This window comes from Panthera uncia, chromosome B1 (genome assembly GCF_023721935.1).
Source record: "Panthera uncia isolate 11264 chromosome B1, Puncia_PCG_1.0, whole genome shotgun sequence".
Taxonomy (NCBI): Eukaryota; Metazoa; Chordata; class Mammalia; order Carnivora; family Felidae; genus Panthera; species Panthera uncia.
This window is the reverse complement of record NC_064811.1, coordinates 161,809,125-161,826,102: the sequence shown is the minus strand read 5'-3', so window position 1 is coordinate 161,826,102 and position 16,978 is coordinate 161,809,125. Positions and strand designations below refer to the sequence as shown.

At 40.3% G+C, this 16,978-nt stretch overlaps 1 protein-coding gene across 2 annotated transcripts in view; it reads right to left on the bottom strand.

Moving 5' to 3' along the window:
• Positions 1-8,761: 8,761 nt before the first annotated feature.
• Positions 8,762-16,978, bottom strand: part of POMK (protein O-mannose kinase) — a 21,550-nt gene continuing 13,333 nt past the window's right edge. For both annotated transcript variants that reach the window (XM_049632485.1, XM_049632486.1), the window contains one exon: positions 8,762-9,589. In XM_049632485.1, the coding sequence (XP_049488442.1) occupies positions 8,819-9,589 (771 nt within the window). In that variant the 3' untranslated portion in view covers positions 8,762-8,818. The remainder of the gene's footprint in view (positions 9,590-16,978) is intronic.

Below are 16,978 nucleotides of genomic sequence, written 5' to 3'. Positions count from 1 at the left end.
CAGTAATAAGCAAATGACTATTTAAAAATGGGCAGGGGTGTCTGGGTAGATTCAGTTGGTTAAGTATTCAACTCTTGATCTTGGATCAGATCATGACCTCATTGTCATAGGTGAGCCCAACATTGGGCTCTGCACTGATGGTGTGGAGCCTGCTTGGGATTCTGTCTCTCCTTCTCTCTGCCCCTCCCTGGCTTGTGCTCTTTCTCTCTCTCTCAAAATAAATAAATAAACTTTAAAAAATTAAAAATGGGCAAAAGATTTAAACTCTCCATCAAAGAGGGTATATGAATGGGCAATAAACATATGAAAATGTGCTTAGCATCATTTGTCTTCAGGGAAATGAAAATTAAAACTACAATGAGATACTACCTCACATCCACTGGAATAGCTAAAATTAAATGGGTTGATAATAATAAAAAGGTTGGCAAAAAAAAAAAAAGATTGCTAATAGAATCCATTGCTAATAGAAATGTAAAATGGTACAACTGCTTTGGAAAACAGCTCAGAAGTTTCTTGTAAAGTGAAACATATACTTACATATGACCACTCCTAGGTATTTACCCAAGACAAATGGATAAATATGCAAAGTCTACACAAAGACTTGTATTTGAATGTTACAACAATTTTATTCATGATATCGCCAAACTGGAAAACACCCATGTCCATCAGCAGATGAATGGATGAACAGATTATGGTATATACAAACAATGGAATACTACTCACCAATAAAAAGGGATAAGCTACCAATACATACAACAGGAATAGATCTCAAGAACATTACACTTAATGAAAAAAGACAGACACAAGAAGGTATATACTGGAGTGCCTGGCTGGTTCAGTCGGTAGAGCATACAGCTCTTGATCTCGGGGTTGTTGAGTTCAAGCTCATGTTGGGTGTAGAGATTACTTAAAATCTTGGGGCGCCTGTGTGGCTCAGTGGGTTAAGCGGCCAACTTCGGCTCAGGTCATGATCTCACAGTTCGTGAGTTGGAGCCTCCGCATCAGGCTCTGAGGGGACACCTCCGAGCCTGGAGCAGGCTTCAGATTCTGTGTCTCCCACTCTCTCTCTGCTCCCACCCCCACTTGTGCTCTGTCTGTCAAAAATAATAAATGTTAATTTAAAAAAAAAAATAAAATAAAATCTTAAAAAAAAGGAATATACTATATTATATGGTTCCATTTATATGAAACTCTGGAAAATAAATTCTAATCTTTCTAGGAAGAAAGCAGAGTTCTCTCATGGGGCCAGTAGTGGTGGAAAGATTGAACATGAAGGGACACAGGAAATTACAGGAGATAGAAATGTTTTGTATTTCATCTGTAGCAGTGGTGACAGGAGTACAGAAATGTATCAAAACTCACTGAGATGTACAAATGGTTGCATTTGATAGTATATAAACCAGATTTCTGCCTTGGGAAATCAAATGGATTGTATGCCATTTATAGATGTAAGAAACATTGAAGAAGCAGATTTGGAGGAATAAAGTTATTTGGGAAATGTTGAGTTTGAGATGCTCTTCTTTGGAGAAATGTCTATCTATTCAAGTCTCATTTTTAAATTGGATGGCTGTATTGTTATTGTTCAGTTATAGGGGTTCTTTACATACACTGGATTAAACTTCTCTTATCAAATATATGATTTGCAAATAAAATTGATATAAAGGTCAGGAGAGTTAAGTTTTGGAAAAAATCAGTACAGAGATGGCAAGTGAAGTCATGTAAGAGGACGAGATCACCCAAATAATGTGTGTAGGGCTGACAATAGAACATTCAGGAACACTTGGGATGGTGAGAGACTAGGAAAAAGAAGCCAGAGTGGTAGGAAGAAATCTAGGAGGGTGTGACATCACAGAAGTCAAGAGGTATTTCAAGAAGGAAAGGACCAAAAATTATCTACTCAGTTTAGCTACGAGGACATTAGTGATGTGGTGACAGCAGTTTCTGTACAGGGGTAGCAGCAAAGATCAGACTGCAGTGAGTGGAGGAGTCAAAGGAATATAAAGAAGCATAGGCACTTCAATAAAATGGTACTGAGACAACTAAATAGCGAAATGCAAAAGAATGAAGTTGGACCCTTACTTTACACCATATATAAAAATTAAACAAAAATTGATCAAGGATCTTAACATTAGAGTAAAAATTATAAAACTTTTAGAAGAAAACATAGGGATAAGTCTTTATGAACTTGGATTTGATAATGGATTCTTAGTCACCAAAAGCATGACCAACAAAAGGAAAAATATAGATAAATTGGACTTCATCAAAATTTAAAGTTTTGGGGGGGTGCCTGGGTAGCTCAGGCGGTTGAACATCCAACTCTTGATTTTGGCTCAGATCATGATCCCAGGTTGTGGGATCAAGCCCAGCATCGGGCTCCACACTGAGCATGAAGCCTACTTAAGATTCTCTTTCTCTCTCCCTCTGACCCTCCCCTCCATGCTTCCATTCTAAAATAAAAAATAATTTGTTTTAATTTAAAGCTTTTATGCTTCAAAAGACACTTTCAAGAAAGTAAAAAGACAACCCATCAAATGTGAGACAATATTTGCAAATAATATATCTGATAAGGGACTTGTACACAAAATATATAATGAACTACAACTCAACAACCACTACCACCACCACCATCACCACAAAACAACCTAAATTTAAAATAGGCAAAGAAAACAAATGGGGCAAAGGGTCTGAATAGATATTTCTCCATGAAAGATACACAAATAGCCAGTAAGCACATGAAAAAAATGCCCAACATCCTTGATCATCAGGAAAATGCAAATCAAAGCCCCAATGAGCCCTATTAATGGATTGGAAGGCAGTATTATTAAGATGTCAATGCTACGCAAGGCTATCTATAGGTTCAATTCAATATCTATCAAAATCCCAATGGCATTTTTTGCAGAAATGGAAAAGGCTGTCTAAAACTTAGATGGAATCATAAGGGACACCAAATGGCCAGAGTAATCTTGGGGAAAAAAATTAAAAGAACAAAGTTGGAGGTCTTGCATTTTTGGATTTCAAAACTACAAAGCTATGGTAATTAAAACAGTGCGGTACTGGCATGAAGACAGAGATATAGACCAAGCAATGGAATAGAGAGCCCAGAAATAAATTCACATATATGATCAAATAATTGTCAACATGAAATAACAATGTTTTCAACAAATGATGTTGGGAAAATGGATAGCTACATGCAAAAAACTAGAAGTTGGACCCTAACTTACACTATATAAAAAAGTTAACTCAAAATGGATCTACGACCTAAATGTAAGAGCTAAAACTATAAAATTCTTAGAAGAAAATATAGGGAAATAGCTTCATGACATTAAATTTAGCAATGATTTCTTAGATATGACACCAAGAGCAAAGACAACAAAAAGATAAATTGGACTTCATCAAAATTTAAAACTTTTGTACATTGAAGGACATGATCAACAGTGAAATGACCACCATTGGATGGGAGAAAATATTTGCAAATCATATGTCTGATAACGGACTGATATCCAGTATATATAAAGAACCCCTACAACTCAAAAACAACAAAAACAAGCAATCCAATTTTACTTATTTATTTTAGAATTTGTTGTCAAGTTAGCTAACATTCAGTGTATACAGTGTGCTCTTGGTTTGGTGCATGTTATTCATCACTTACATACAATACCCAGTGCTCATCTCAACAAGTGCCTTCCTCAATGCCCATCATCCATTTTCCCCTCCCCCATCCCCCTCATCAACCCTCATTTTGTTCTCTGTATTTAAGAGTCTCTTATGGTTTGCCTCCCTCTCTGTTTGAAACTTTTTTTCCCCTTCCCTTCCCCCATGGTCTTCTGTTAAGTTTCTCAAGTTCCACATATGAGTGAAAACATATGATATCTGTCTTTCTCTTATTTCACTTAGCATGATACCCTCCAGTTCCATCCACATTGATGTAAATGACAGGATTTCATTCTTTCTCATTCCCAAGTAGTATTCCATTGTATACATAAACCACATCTTCTTTGTCATCAGTTGATGGACATTTGGGCTCTTTCCATAATTTGGCTATTGTTGAAAGCACAAGCAATCCAATTTTAAGATGGGCTAGGAACTTGAATAGGCATTTCTCCAAAGATAAACAAATGGCCAATAAGTTCATGAAAAGGTGTTCAACATCACTAATCATTAGGGAAATGCAAATGAAAACCATGAGATAGCTCTTTATATCCATTAGGATGGCTATTAAAAACAATAGGGGTGCCAGGGTGGCTCAGTCAGTTAAGCGTCCAACTTTGGCTCAGGTCATGGTCTTGCGGTTTTTGAGTTTGAGCTCTGCGCTATTGATAGCTCAGAGCCTGGAGCCTGCTGAGGACTCTGTGTGTGTCTCTCTCTCTTCCCCACCCCTGCTCATGCTCTGTCTCTCTCTCAAAAATAAACATTAAAAAAATAAAAAAAATAAAAACAACAACGAAACCCAGAAAATAACGTGCTGACAAAGATGTGGAGAAACTGTAACACTTGTGTATATTGCTGGTGGGAATGTACAGTGGAATAGCTCTATGGAAAACAGTACGGCAGTTCCTAAAAAAATTAAACGTATAGAACTACCATACGATCCAGAATTCCATTTTGGGGTATATACCTGGAAGAAATAAAAGCAGATTCTAAACAATTATCTGTATGCTCATGTTTATAACAGCAATATGTTGGTGTAGGGAGAGGTGGGTGATGAATGCAGAATCAGTGCTCAATGTATAGAGTTTCAGTTGAGATGAAAAAGTTCTGAAGATGGGTGGTGGTGATGGTTGAACAACAATGTGAATATACTTGATTCAACAAAAGTACGTATTTAAAAATGGTTAAAACGCTAAATTTTATGTATACATTACTACAAAAAGTGGGGAAATGAACCATCCTGGAAGAAAGTTATTATCATTTCTACTTGGTATATAAGAAATGAGGATTTGTGAGACAATTTTAATGGTTGAAGACATTCAAATTCCAAGTTTCAGAAGCCACATCTAAAAATATAGTAAAGTAAACCCACCCAAAAGAAAAACCACAATGAAATGCCCACATCACACTCATTAGGATGGCTATAATCAAAAAGTCAGCTGAACTGTGCAGTTTTTCACAGGCACCAGGTCCTTCTGAAGTTAAAAATGAGTACTGTACCTTATCCATGTGAAATACTACACAATCAATCACATGGAATTAGGAGTGAATGAACCAAATTTTCTCTCCAGAGGAGTTAATTCTAGGTAGAACTCTGACCAGGGCCTAAGGTATAAATAAAAACATTAAACTTGGATGCAGTACTCCTGCTGATATTGGAGTTTTGATCCCAAACTACATTGTAGAGCTCCAAAGAATCTAAGTTATTTCCTTCTTTGTTTGTCCTCACAAAATATTACAAAGGGGGTAGAAAAGCAAAATTTCACATTTAAAATTACCCTTAAATGATCAAAACTCATAGAATAGTAATTACTGAAATTGAGGGAGCTTATTTTTAAAATAAATAAAGGGGGGGATACAAGGAACTTTCTACAGAAAACCGCAGATGAGCTTTCCGCCTCACTCCTATCTGCACGCATGTGTCTCCTTTTGGAAACAGCCTGTATTCTGTCTCTGCTGAATCGTTAATAATCACTGGGTGCCCCCAGAGGCTTGGGGTGTTTGTAACACCACATGAGATAACTGAGAAAGCCCATTAGAAATCATAGAGTGGTGATGATTTTTTTTTTAATGTTTATTCATTTTTGAGAGACAGAGAGAGACAGAGTATGAGCAGGGAAGGGGCAGAGAGAGAGGGAGACACAGAATCTGAAGCAGGCTCCAGACTCTGAGCTGTCAGCACAGAGCCCGATGTGGGGCTCGAACTCACAAACTGTGAGATCATGACCTGAGCCGAAGTCGGACGCTCAACCGACTGAACCACCCAGGCACCCCTGATGATTTTTTTTTTAACACTTGGAATAAGGTGAACAGGGAAAGAGCACTGAATCCTTGGCTGTGCTTTGAGAATGGCTTACCTTCTTGACCTCCTCTTATGATTAGATTTTAGCTGAAGGCCAAGGCAGCAAGCTAAATGGGCAGTGAACTCCCCCCATCTAGGCTTTAGCCAGGATGTAACTTGTTCTCAGGATTTTGCAGTTCTTTGGGTACTGAATTATATCTGAGCACAAGCTAATGACTGAACCCTGACAGCAAGGTCCTGTTTGGCATCTGGCACTGGCATTACAAGGCATCAGAGAGAACTTAAGAGAGGCACAGTGGAGGAAATGGCTCCCAGGGTGGGAGCTTGAACTCACAACCTTGAGATCGAAGAACCACATGTCCTACCAACTGAGCCAACCAAATGCCCCTCTCTTTTTAGAAATCAGTTGGTCTGAGGCCACACAATGAATCAGAGGCAGAGCTGGGATTAGAACTCGGGTCTTCTGCCTTAGCACAGTGTCCCTTCCCCAACACCATGCTGTTTATTTTAGCTCTACTGTCAATATTTCAAAACAAATTTGTTTAAACTGATAGTTTGCTCCAACACAAAGTCCAAAAGCTAAGAAAACCCCCAAACAAGAATTGCATCATGAACAGGGTAATACCAAACCAACAACTCCACACAATAACCACCTACATCAAGTGAAAAGAGTCATAAAGGATACATAGCCTTGTCAGAGAGGTGGGGTTCTTTTTCCTCAGCTTTACTGAGATAGAATTCACATACCATAAGATTTTTCATTTTATACAATTTAGTGTTACTTAGTATATTCAGTTATATGACCATTACTATGTAATTTCAAAACATTTTCATCACCCCAAAAAGAAACTCTGTACCCAATAGCAAGTGTTCCCCATTCTTCATCCCGAACCCCCGCCAGCCCCTGGCAACCACTAATCTACTTTCTATTTGTATGCATGTGTCTGCTCTGGACATTTCATATAAATGGAAGCATACAACATGTGGTCTTTTGTGACCAGCTTCTTTCAATTAGAATGTTTCCAAGGTTCATCCATGTTGGAACATATATCAGTAAATACTTCATTCCTTTTTATGGCTGAATAATATCTTATTGTATGGTATCATCGTCTTCTTTTTTAAGGTTGCTTTATTTATTTTTGAAAGAGAGTGGTAGAAAGTGACCAGAGGAGGGGCAGAGAGGGAGAGAGAGAGAATCCCAAGCAGCCTCCGTGCTGTCAGCACAGAGCCCGCTGCAGGTCCCAAACTCACAAAGTGAAATCATGACCTGAGCCGAAATCAAGAGTCAGACACTTAATTGACTGAGCCACCCAGGTGTCCTGGTAACATCTTTATCCATTCACCAGTGGATGAACATTTGGGTTATTTCCATCTTTTGTCTATTATGAGCATTGCTATGAATGTTCATGTACAATATTTTTTGTAGACATATTTTCAATTGTCTTGGGTAATTGTCTTGAGTGGAATTGCTGGGTCATAGGAACTGCCAGACTGTTCTGCAGGCAGCTGCACCACATTACATTTCTACCAGCAACGTACGGGTGTTCTAATTCTCCACATCCTCGTCGACACTTGTTACTGTCCATCCTCTGGATCACAGCCATTCTAGTTGGTTATGGCAGTCTTCATAACAAAAAGTGACAGTTAAAATCTTCTAGGCAAGCACATTCTCTGATCAAGCACATGACCCACTGAGCCCCACAGGTGGTAGAACAGGACATAATACTGATTGTACTACCCTATCCTACTGCTGTGGTGCCCTCCCTAACAATTAAGGGCAGTGGTTCTCAAAATGTAGTCCCAAGACCAGCAGCACCAGCATCATCTGGGAACAAGTTAGAAATGCAGAGTCTCAGACTCTGCCCCAGACCTACTGAGTCAGAGACTCTAGGGTGAGACACAGCTTCCTGTGAGTCTAGTGATCCTGACACCTGTTCAAGTTCAAGGGAAAGCAGCATCTGCTGCAGGGCATCTTTGTCCCTCAATGTCAGCTTTAACCATCTTATTAGTGATGATTAATACACACCAAATCCATTATCCCCTACAAAGGAAGATGACAGTGATGAAGAAAGAACTTTCTAAAGGATTCCATCATGCAACTCAGGTGGAAGGATTTGACACTTTCCAGTAATGAGTGACACTGTTGATGTAAACTGTTCACAATAATTTATTTTGGACACAGAAAACCTAGCTGGAAGATAAATAGGAATTTCACAAACACCATCCAAGGCAGTAACATAAATACAATTTCCCTCATATTTGCTGTTCTAAATATTCCTTGTCCATTCAAAATTTCAAAGAGCAAGCTATCATAGTTCTCCTTTAGATTTTTGGAAAGAGGATGGCACAAGAGCTTCACATTCATTAAAGTAAACACTTAAACAATCATTTAAAACAGTAAAGATGGCCTCATCAACACCATGTGATGTTGACAGGCCACAAATACTCCCATGACCCTGGTAATGTTGACTATTATCTAAAAAAATGAGGAAAAAAACTTCTTTGGAAAACCACTGTACATTTCTTTCATATCCTGCCATTTACGGATCTTTTCTTTATATGTTTCTTACAAGTTTACAAATTCAGTAATTAGGGCAGGTGAAGCCCCTATGTGGTGACATTTTTGTTACCTCCTTCAGATATGGCTAGATCCACTGCTTCTCAAGTTCAGTAGGAGTGATCAGTGTGAGAAGGTGAGTCATCTTCCCAGGTCCCACCAAGGGATAAGCAACGCTCACACGTGCATGTGGATGTGGATACAGAGGAAGAACCACACACTGAACAGCAAAAAACTCACCATTAGAGTAAGAATTGCTATAATGATTCCATTTGTTCTTTGAAACCCATTCTTCACTGACTGAATGGTTTTCATAGCATTTCTCTTGTCTGGGACATCACAGTTTCTCTGAGCAGATTCAAAACCTTCTCATAAGTGTCTAGAATTTCCCGAGCAGTGGGTCTTTCTGCAGGAGTCTGGCTCTTACACGCCTTATGAATATCAAACAAATGAAATCGGACCATATCACTTCCTTCAACGTGCCCCAAAAGGAAACTAGAGACATCTGGAATCTTCCAGATGTCGATCTTCTCATCATATGAGGGCATGAGATCATCGTCAAAAGGCATGTCTTCTCCATAGGGCCACAGCTGCTCTGGAGCCACAAAGTCCCCGTGAAGCTCCCTGTGGCCACACTTCACAAACGTCCTTGAGCTGTGGTTCACCAGGGGCAAGGCGTCCAGGTCGTTTACCACAATGCTGAAGTTGCTCGTCAGCAGATACTGGGACAAGGTCTTGGACAGGTCACTGGAATCGCACATGACCAGGGTACCCAGGGGGCTGTGGTGCAGGTATTGGATGATGGCCACGTAATTCATGGCCAGCTGCAGCCTGTGCTGCCACGTGTTCACACTGTGGTACTTGGAAAGGTTGAGCGTTTCTTCCAGATTGCTCAAGGAACCTAAGGGGTGATATTCGGTAAGAATAGTGTTGTCCTCCTCACAGTATCCAAGCAAGGTGACAACATGTTTACTCTGCAGGGTTTTCAGCATCCGCAGCCCATGCAGGAAATCATCTTTCATCTCCAGACTGGTGAGCCGTGAGAGCGCGACTTTGCGTTCCTTCCACTCAGACAGAAAGACCTGAAACCAAGCCAGAGACAATCAAACCTGAAACCGTCACCTGTGTTAGTGAGCAGGAAACCAACCCCACAGGTGCAGAGAAGGTAGAAACTAGGCAGACAAACCCAGTCCTAGAGTGGCTCTCAGCCTGGTCACAAAGACTCACTGCTGAGCAAACACAGGCACCCAGTGCAGAAGGCCTAGGGCGGGCCCAGGAGGGACTCTGCTTAGGGTGCTGAGCGCCATCTGGAGAGGGTGTTGGAAGGTTCCCGGGAGTTGGGCTGAAGGATGACTGGGGCTTGCAGGGTGGATGTGGAGAATGGGAAGTGCACTCCCAGAAGAGGGGGCTGCTGTATAAAGGCACGTAGTGGCAAAATGACCAGGTCCAAATTCCTGCAGCAGAAAGGGCTGAGGATGGGGAGGACCAGGGGAGAAGACTGGAAAAGTGAGTGGGGAGTCCACCTGGCCAGCACCTCACGCATCACAATATTACTTGTTCATTTTTCAAGGTAGTATATTTTAGGTAAGGAAAACAATTTTACATGGCGTGTGGTTTTGTGTTACTTCAACTGTAACAGCAGAAGCTGAAACACCCGCAGACACTAGAGCTGCCCATCCTGGTGTGGCCAACAGGGGAACAAAGGCACAGGAAGCCTCGGTTCTCCATTTTATTAGCCAGGAAAGGCTTGTGGGAAGTACTGTCATTAAGAACCTCTGATCTTCTGCTTAAATCCCCAAAGGGAAGGCAGAAGGCTGCACAAGAGAAAACGGGCTCAGAAGTGGGGAGATGGCTGCCCCAGGCTGCTTCTGCTGCTAGCAGGCTGTTTCTCTGTGCTTCTACTTACTCTTTAAAACAAAGCTTATGGTTTTCGAAACCAATCTGGAGCATGATTTATCAAGTGCCTTTAACATCAAATCTAAACTCTATCTAAGGAAGTAATCGGAGATAGAACAAATCTCTAGGAATAAAAATCTGGCACTACTTATAAAAGTATAAACTGGAACTTATCCGTCCATCAAAAAATGGGGAGTAGTTCAGTAATGGTAGACCACTCAAAAGAAGACGATGGGGTCAGCAAAATGCACATATTGAGAGAGTTTTCACAGATAAAAGTAATGTCACAAATGAAAAAGGATACAAAATTTCATTTATGTTTTTCTAACTGCATAGAACAAGTCAAAATTACATGGAAATCAAAGGAAATAGGCTGTTTCAGTTCTCTTCACATGCTAAGATCCTGGGCGATTTTTTTCCTTTATGAGTCGCAGTATTTTCCAACTTTTCTAGAATGAATATACATGACTTTCATATTTAACAACATTTTTAAAAAGAACTCAAAAATATATCAAATGCAGGTGAGTTAGAGACCTGTGAAGATTTCTTTGGGATCTGAAAAGAGAGGTTCATTAATGGAAAAACCCAGGTACCGACAGTTGACCCTTAGTATTTACAGAGAAATCTTTCAGGGCGCCTGGGTGAATCAGTCAGTTAAGCGCCCTACTATTGATCAGCACAGGTAATGATCTCATGGTTTGAGAGTTCAAGCCCGCATCGGGCTCTGCACTGACAGCACAGAGCCTACCTGGGATTCTCTCTCTCAAAATAAATAAAACTTAAAAAATAAATAAATAAAAAGAAATCTTTCAAGACCTTTTCAAAAACTCAAAATTGAGAAATTTCACTATGGATCACAATTTTTATTATTTCTTCTTCTTCTTCTTCTTTTTAACATTTATTCATCTCTGAGAGACAGAGAGAGAACAGAGAGTGTGTGGAAGAAGGGAAGGGGGGAGGGAGACACAGAATCCAAAGCAGGCTCCAGGCTCCAAGCTGTCAGCACAGAGCCCAACACAGGGCTCGAACTCACAGACCACGAGATCATAGACTTGCATCAACACTGAACTCAACACTTGACTCCAATATAAAAATCTTATTTTTTGTTGAGGGCCTTCAGTTCCTTAGACCTATCTCCTCATGGTGACCACCAACTCCAGCAGACGCCTTGGTATCCTAGGCTCATTTTTCACATAAAAACAGTGATCACTTTAGGGAAGCTGCTACAATTTATTCATACATTATTCAATAATAAATGGTAGGGTGCTTGGGTGGCTCAGTCAGTTGAGTGTCCAACTTCAGCTTAGGTCATGATCTCACGGTTCATGAGTTTGAGCCCCACAATGGGCTCTGTGCTGACAGTTCAGAGCCTGGAGCCTGCTTTGGATTCTGTGTCTCCCTCTCTCTCTGCCCCTACCCTGCTCATGCTCTCTCTCAAAAATAAACATTAAATAAGTAAATAAATAAATGTTGGAAGAAGTTCAACCACAGGCCTTATGACTTCCTCCTAAACCCTTGTTTACATTGAATTTTTGTGCCTCAGATAAATGAAAGTCTTTGGAATCACTCACAAATATCTGAAACCTTCCAAGTTAAATATCCACAGGTCAGGGATCGTTTAAGAATCATTTCTTAGCAGGGCGCCTGGGTGGCTCACTCGGTTGACTGCCGACTTCGGCCTAGGTCATAATCTTGCAGTTCATGGGTTGGAGCCCTGTGTCAGGCTCTGTGCTGACAGCTTGGAGCCTGAAGCCTGCTTCAGATTCTGCGTCTCCCTCTCTTTCTCTCTGCCTGTTCCCCCCTTTGTGCTGTTTCTCTCTCTCAAAAATAAACAAACACTAAAAAAATTTTATATAAAAAAAATCATTTCTTAGCAATAGCTAATTGAGTTGCTTTATTACACTTTCTAAAATTCTCTTATTTAGAGAGGGCAGTTTTACCTTTTTTTTTAATTATAAAATTAATCAAGAATACTCTTCTTGGTAAAAATTCAAAAACAGAAGGAGATTTCCTTCCCCTACTTTTACTCACCCAAAGTTAACTTGTTAACTGTAACCTCACAGCCATTTCTTTATGTGTGTATACGTGTTAATGCATACTTTATAAATAGCATTTGAGTTTACAGTGACATAAGAGTATAACATACATGTCATATTGCAACTTGTTTTTTTTTTTTCACATAACTAATACCTTACACTTTCCTGTATATATATTCTTTCTAAAGGTCATTTTTTTTTTTAATGTTTATTTCTGAGAGAGAGAGAGAGGGACAGAGCATGAGAAGGGGAGGGACAGAGAAAAGAGAGAGACACAGATGATGAAGTAGGCTCCAGACTCTGAGCTGTTAGCACAGAGCCCAACATGGGGCTCAAACTCACAAACCATGAGATCATGACCTGAACCAAAGTCAGACACTTATCTGACAGAGCCACCCAGGTTCCCCTAAAGGTCATTCTTTTTAAAGCTGCACAATATTTCATAGTATTGGTACACTACCTATGCTAGTATATTTTCAGTGAGATTTTTCAAATGATCATTTCTTTAAAACTAAAGTGTAATATAATAAAGACTCATGAAATCTGTAATGGACGTAGTCAGATGAATTAGTTCCTTCTTCCATGCAGCTCTATAATCTTTAACATGGTTTTATGTGATCTATTTTAAAGACTTGATGGGCATTTAAATTATTTCCCTTTTTTTCTTATTAACAACAATTCTACAATAAATAGCCCTATATTCATAACTCTGTGCATGTCTCAAGCATTTCTATAAGCTGGGTAAGTAGACAGGTGACTGAATGAGGAATGTGGATGGCCAACACGACCCTCCAAAGTCTGTGCCAGCAGGCACTCTCGTCGTGTATGAGTGAATCTTAGGTTCTACAGCCTTAATCACACTAGATATTATCAATCTTGCTAACATGTACCAATCTGAAAAATGAAAAACATTTTACTGTCCCAATTTATATCTCCCTGATTACTAATGAGACTGAGCACTTTTTAATCATTGTTGACATTTCTGTAGGTCTTCTGCAGAAAGTATGTTCATTGTCCTATATCCAATTTTCTATGGGGTTGTTTTGTGCTTATTAATTTCTAGGAGCTCTTTATATATTATCCATGTGATCCTTTATTACAAATTTAAAGGATAAATTTTAGAAAATAATTAGTTTACTTTATGCAGTCTTTTGTAGTAAAAAAATAACTATTGTGTCTTCATAAATTTAACAAATATTTGTGTTAATAAAAAAACTGATATAAATCCCTGCCTCTATGAAATTCACATTCTAATGTAGGAGGCAGACAATAAAGAAAATAAACAGGACAAGTATAAAGTATACTGGAGGGTAAAATGTGCTCTGAAGAAAAATTAAGCAGGGAAGGGTTTTCAATTTTAAATAGAGTTAAAGAAGCTCTCACTGGGGTGACATTTGAGCAAGAACCTGAAGGAGGTAGAGGCATGAGCCATGTGCTATCTGGGGTAACCATGGGCCAGACAGAAAGAACAGCAAAGGCAAAAGCCCTGGGGTGGCAGCATGCCCACAGGCTGCCATATCAGCAAGGCCAGAGTGGCTGGAGAGGAATAAGCAAAGGGGAACGGAGTAGGAATAAGGTTGGAAAAGGGTGCAGACCTCATAAAACCCTTAAGTTGGTGAAAGGACTCTGGCTTTTACTTGAATGAGAAAGAGAGCCATTGGAGAATTCTGAGCAGAGGAGAGATGCTACTTAGAATTTAATGGCAGTATTCTGGTTGTGAAAGGCTGAGAGAGGGACAAGTGTGGAAGCACAGAGCCTACTTGAGAGGCTACTGAAATAATCCAGGTACAAGATGATGGTGGCTTGAATGGGCGGAGGGAGACAGGCAGAGAAGTCTGAGGACTGGCCAAATTCTGGATCTCTTCTGAGTGCAGAGACAATAACTTGCAGATGGACTAAACATGGATGTGAGAGAAAGAAACACATGAAGGATGCTTCTTCCCAGGTGTGTGTCCTGAGCAACTGGGCTAACGGAGTTGTCATTCACCACACTGGGGAAGAATAAAGGAAAAGCAGGCTGGGGGGATGGTCTGGGGCACAGTCAATGTGAGAAGCCTTTCTAACATCCAAGTGGAGATAGATGTGGGGTAGGCAGCTGTATAGAAAAATCTAGAGAGTTCAGGGCAGAGGTCTTTGTGCAGATAAATGTAAGAGGCTCGATGAAGTCATTCAGGGACTGAACATAGAGGAAGAAGGATCCAAGGTTAAGGGGGATGAGGAGGTGGACCCTGCAAAAGGGACTGAGAAGTAGACACTGTTATTTCATACATTTAAGTATACAATTCATGTAACATCTGTTTTTCAGCCTGAAGTATTAAAAATAGATCACATAACATCCTTCTAAATGTTACAGAAAACTAGAGGACTACAGAGTAATTTTAAGAGAATCAAATTCTTTCTTCTAAAAGGATCCAACCCAAATTTTATGGCTTTTTAATGTATTATATTTTTAAAATTTATTTTGAAAGAGAGAATGAGTCAGGGAGGAGCAGAGAGAGAGAGAAAGAGAGACAGAATCCCAAGCAGGCTCTACGCTGTCAGAACCCATGAGATCATGACCTGAGCTGAAATCAAGCATTGGACACTTAACCGAGTCACCCAGGCATCCCTGTACTATATTTTTAATTTTAAAGGAAAAACATGCAGCTGTAAAGACTCTAACAGTGATCTGTGATCTCATAAAGTCAACATCATGGGCTGGGCACATGGAATGATACATGAGGTTATACCACCTTCTGTTCACCCCTGTTCAAAACAGGGTGTGACCTGAATCATGCTTTGGTTATCCACAGCAATATGGCAGGACCTTCTGCCTTCTGGAAGAATTGGTTCCACTGTAATCTTTCTTCTCTCTCACGAGTACTGTTGCACCAAATCTGTTTCAGAAAATGCGCAGGCCCTTAAGATGTGGGTATTTCTGTCTTTGAGATGGCTGACAGAGTATGTATCTCATTCTTTTAATGTAATCTTGGGTTTAAAAATCAAAAATGCAGGCACTGGATGGCTCAGTTGGTTAAACACTCGATTCTTGATTTCAGTTCAGGTCATGATCTTATGGTTCGTGAGTTCAAGCCCTGCCCAGGGCTCTGTGCTAACAGCATGGAGCCTGCTGGAGATTCTCTGTCTCCCCCTCTGCCCTTCATAGAGCACACTTGCACACTCTCTCTCAAAAATAAAATATGTCTTAAAATTTATTTAAAAATAAGCAAACACGGGGCGCCTGGGTGGCGCAGTCGGTTAAGCGTCCGACTTCAGCCAGGTCACGATCTCGCGGTCCGTGAGTTCGAGCCCCGCGTCAGGCTCTGGGCTGATGGCTCGGAGCCTGGAGCCTGTTTCCGATTCTGTGTCTCCCTCTCTCTCTGCCCCTCCCCCGTTCATGCTCTGTCTCTCTCTGTCCCAAAAATAAATAAAAAACGTTGAAAAAAAAAAATTAAAAAAAAAAAAAATAAGCAAACAAATAAATAAAAATCTAGAAGGAAGAGGTGCCTGGGTGGCTCAGTTGGTTGAGTGTCCGACTCTTGATTTCGGCTCAGGTCATGCCCTCAGGTTGTAGGATCGAGCCCCATGTCAGGCTCTGTGTTCATCATGAAGCCTGCTTAAGATTCTCTCTCTCTCTCTCTCTCTCTCTCTCTCTCTCTCTTTCTCTCTTTCTCTCTCTCTCTCTCCCTCTGCCCCCTCTCCACAACTCATGTTTTCTTTCTCTCGTAAATTAAAAAAAAAAAAATCTAAAAGGGATAGTATGGTAACTGTACTAGAATTAAAATTAAAAACTTAATTGAAGGGGGGCCTGTGTCCAACTCTTGATTTCAGCTCAGATCATGATCCCAGGGTCATAGGATCAAGCTCCAAGTTGGGCTCTGCACTGAGCATGGAGCCTGTTTGCGATTCTCTCTCTTGAGATCTCTCTCTGTCTCTGTCTCTCCCTCCCTCTGCCTCTCTCCCCTGCTTCTGGGCTCTCTCTTTCTCTCTCAAATAAAAATTTTAAAAAATTTAATAAAAAAGTAAAAACTTAAAAAATACACATGAAATAAAATTTACAAAAAAAAAAAAAAAAAAAAAAATCTAAAAGAGATGAATCTCTCACTGTTATCTCCAGAGAATAAGATCAGAGATGGGGAATCCAAGAGGTAGAAGGGAAATTTACTTTATGTTTCACCTCCTTCTGAATATTTGAATGTACTGCTTTTATAATTAAAGAAAAGCAGAAAAGAAAAAGCAACAAGTCAATCTGCCTTTCAGGGGCAAAGTTGCACACTGCTCCAGGCAATCCCAAACACAAACCAAAAACACAGTCTGGGGAAAGACGGGGTTGGCTGCATGTCTGTATAATGAGGAAACCATCAAAGCAAAACCAGTGTTTTATTTTATGAGGAATCAGCTAAAGAGCCTTTGTCTTCTAGCTCCTAAAATGTGTTCTATAAAGCAAGCCCTGCGCTAGAGGCAGAGGACACACCTTCATGCCCGCAGGGAGCTTACGTTTACGAGACAACAAAATGGAAGCCAGATGAGTAATGCGGGGGGGGGGGGGGGGGGGGGGGG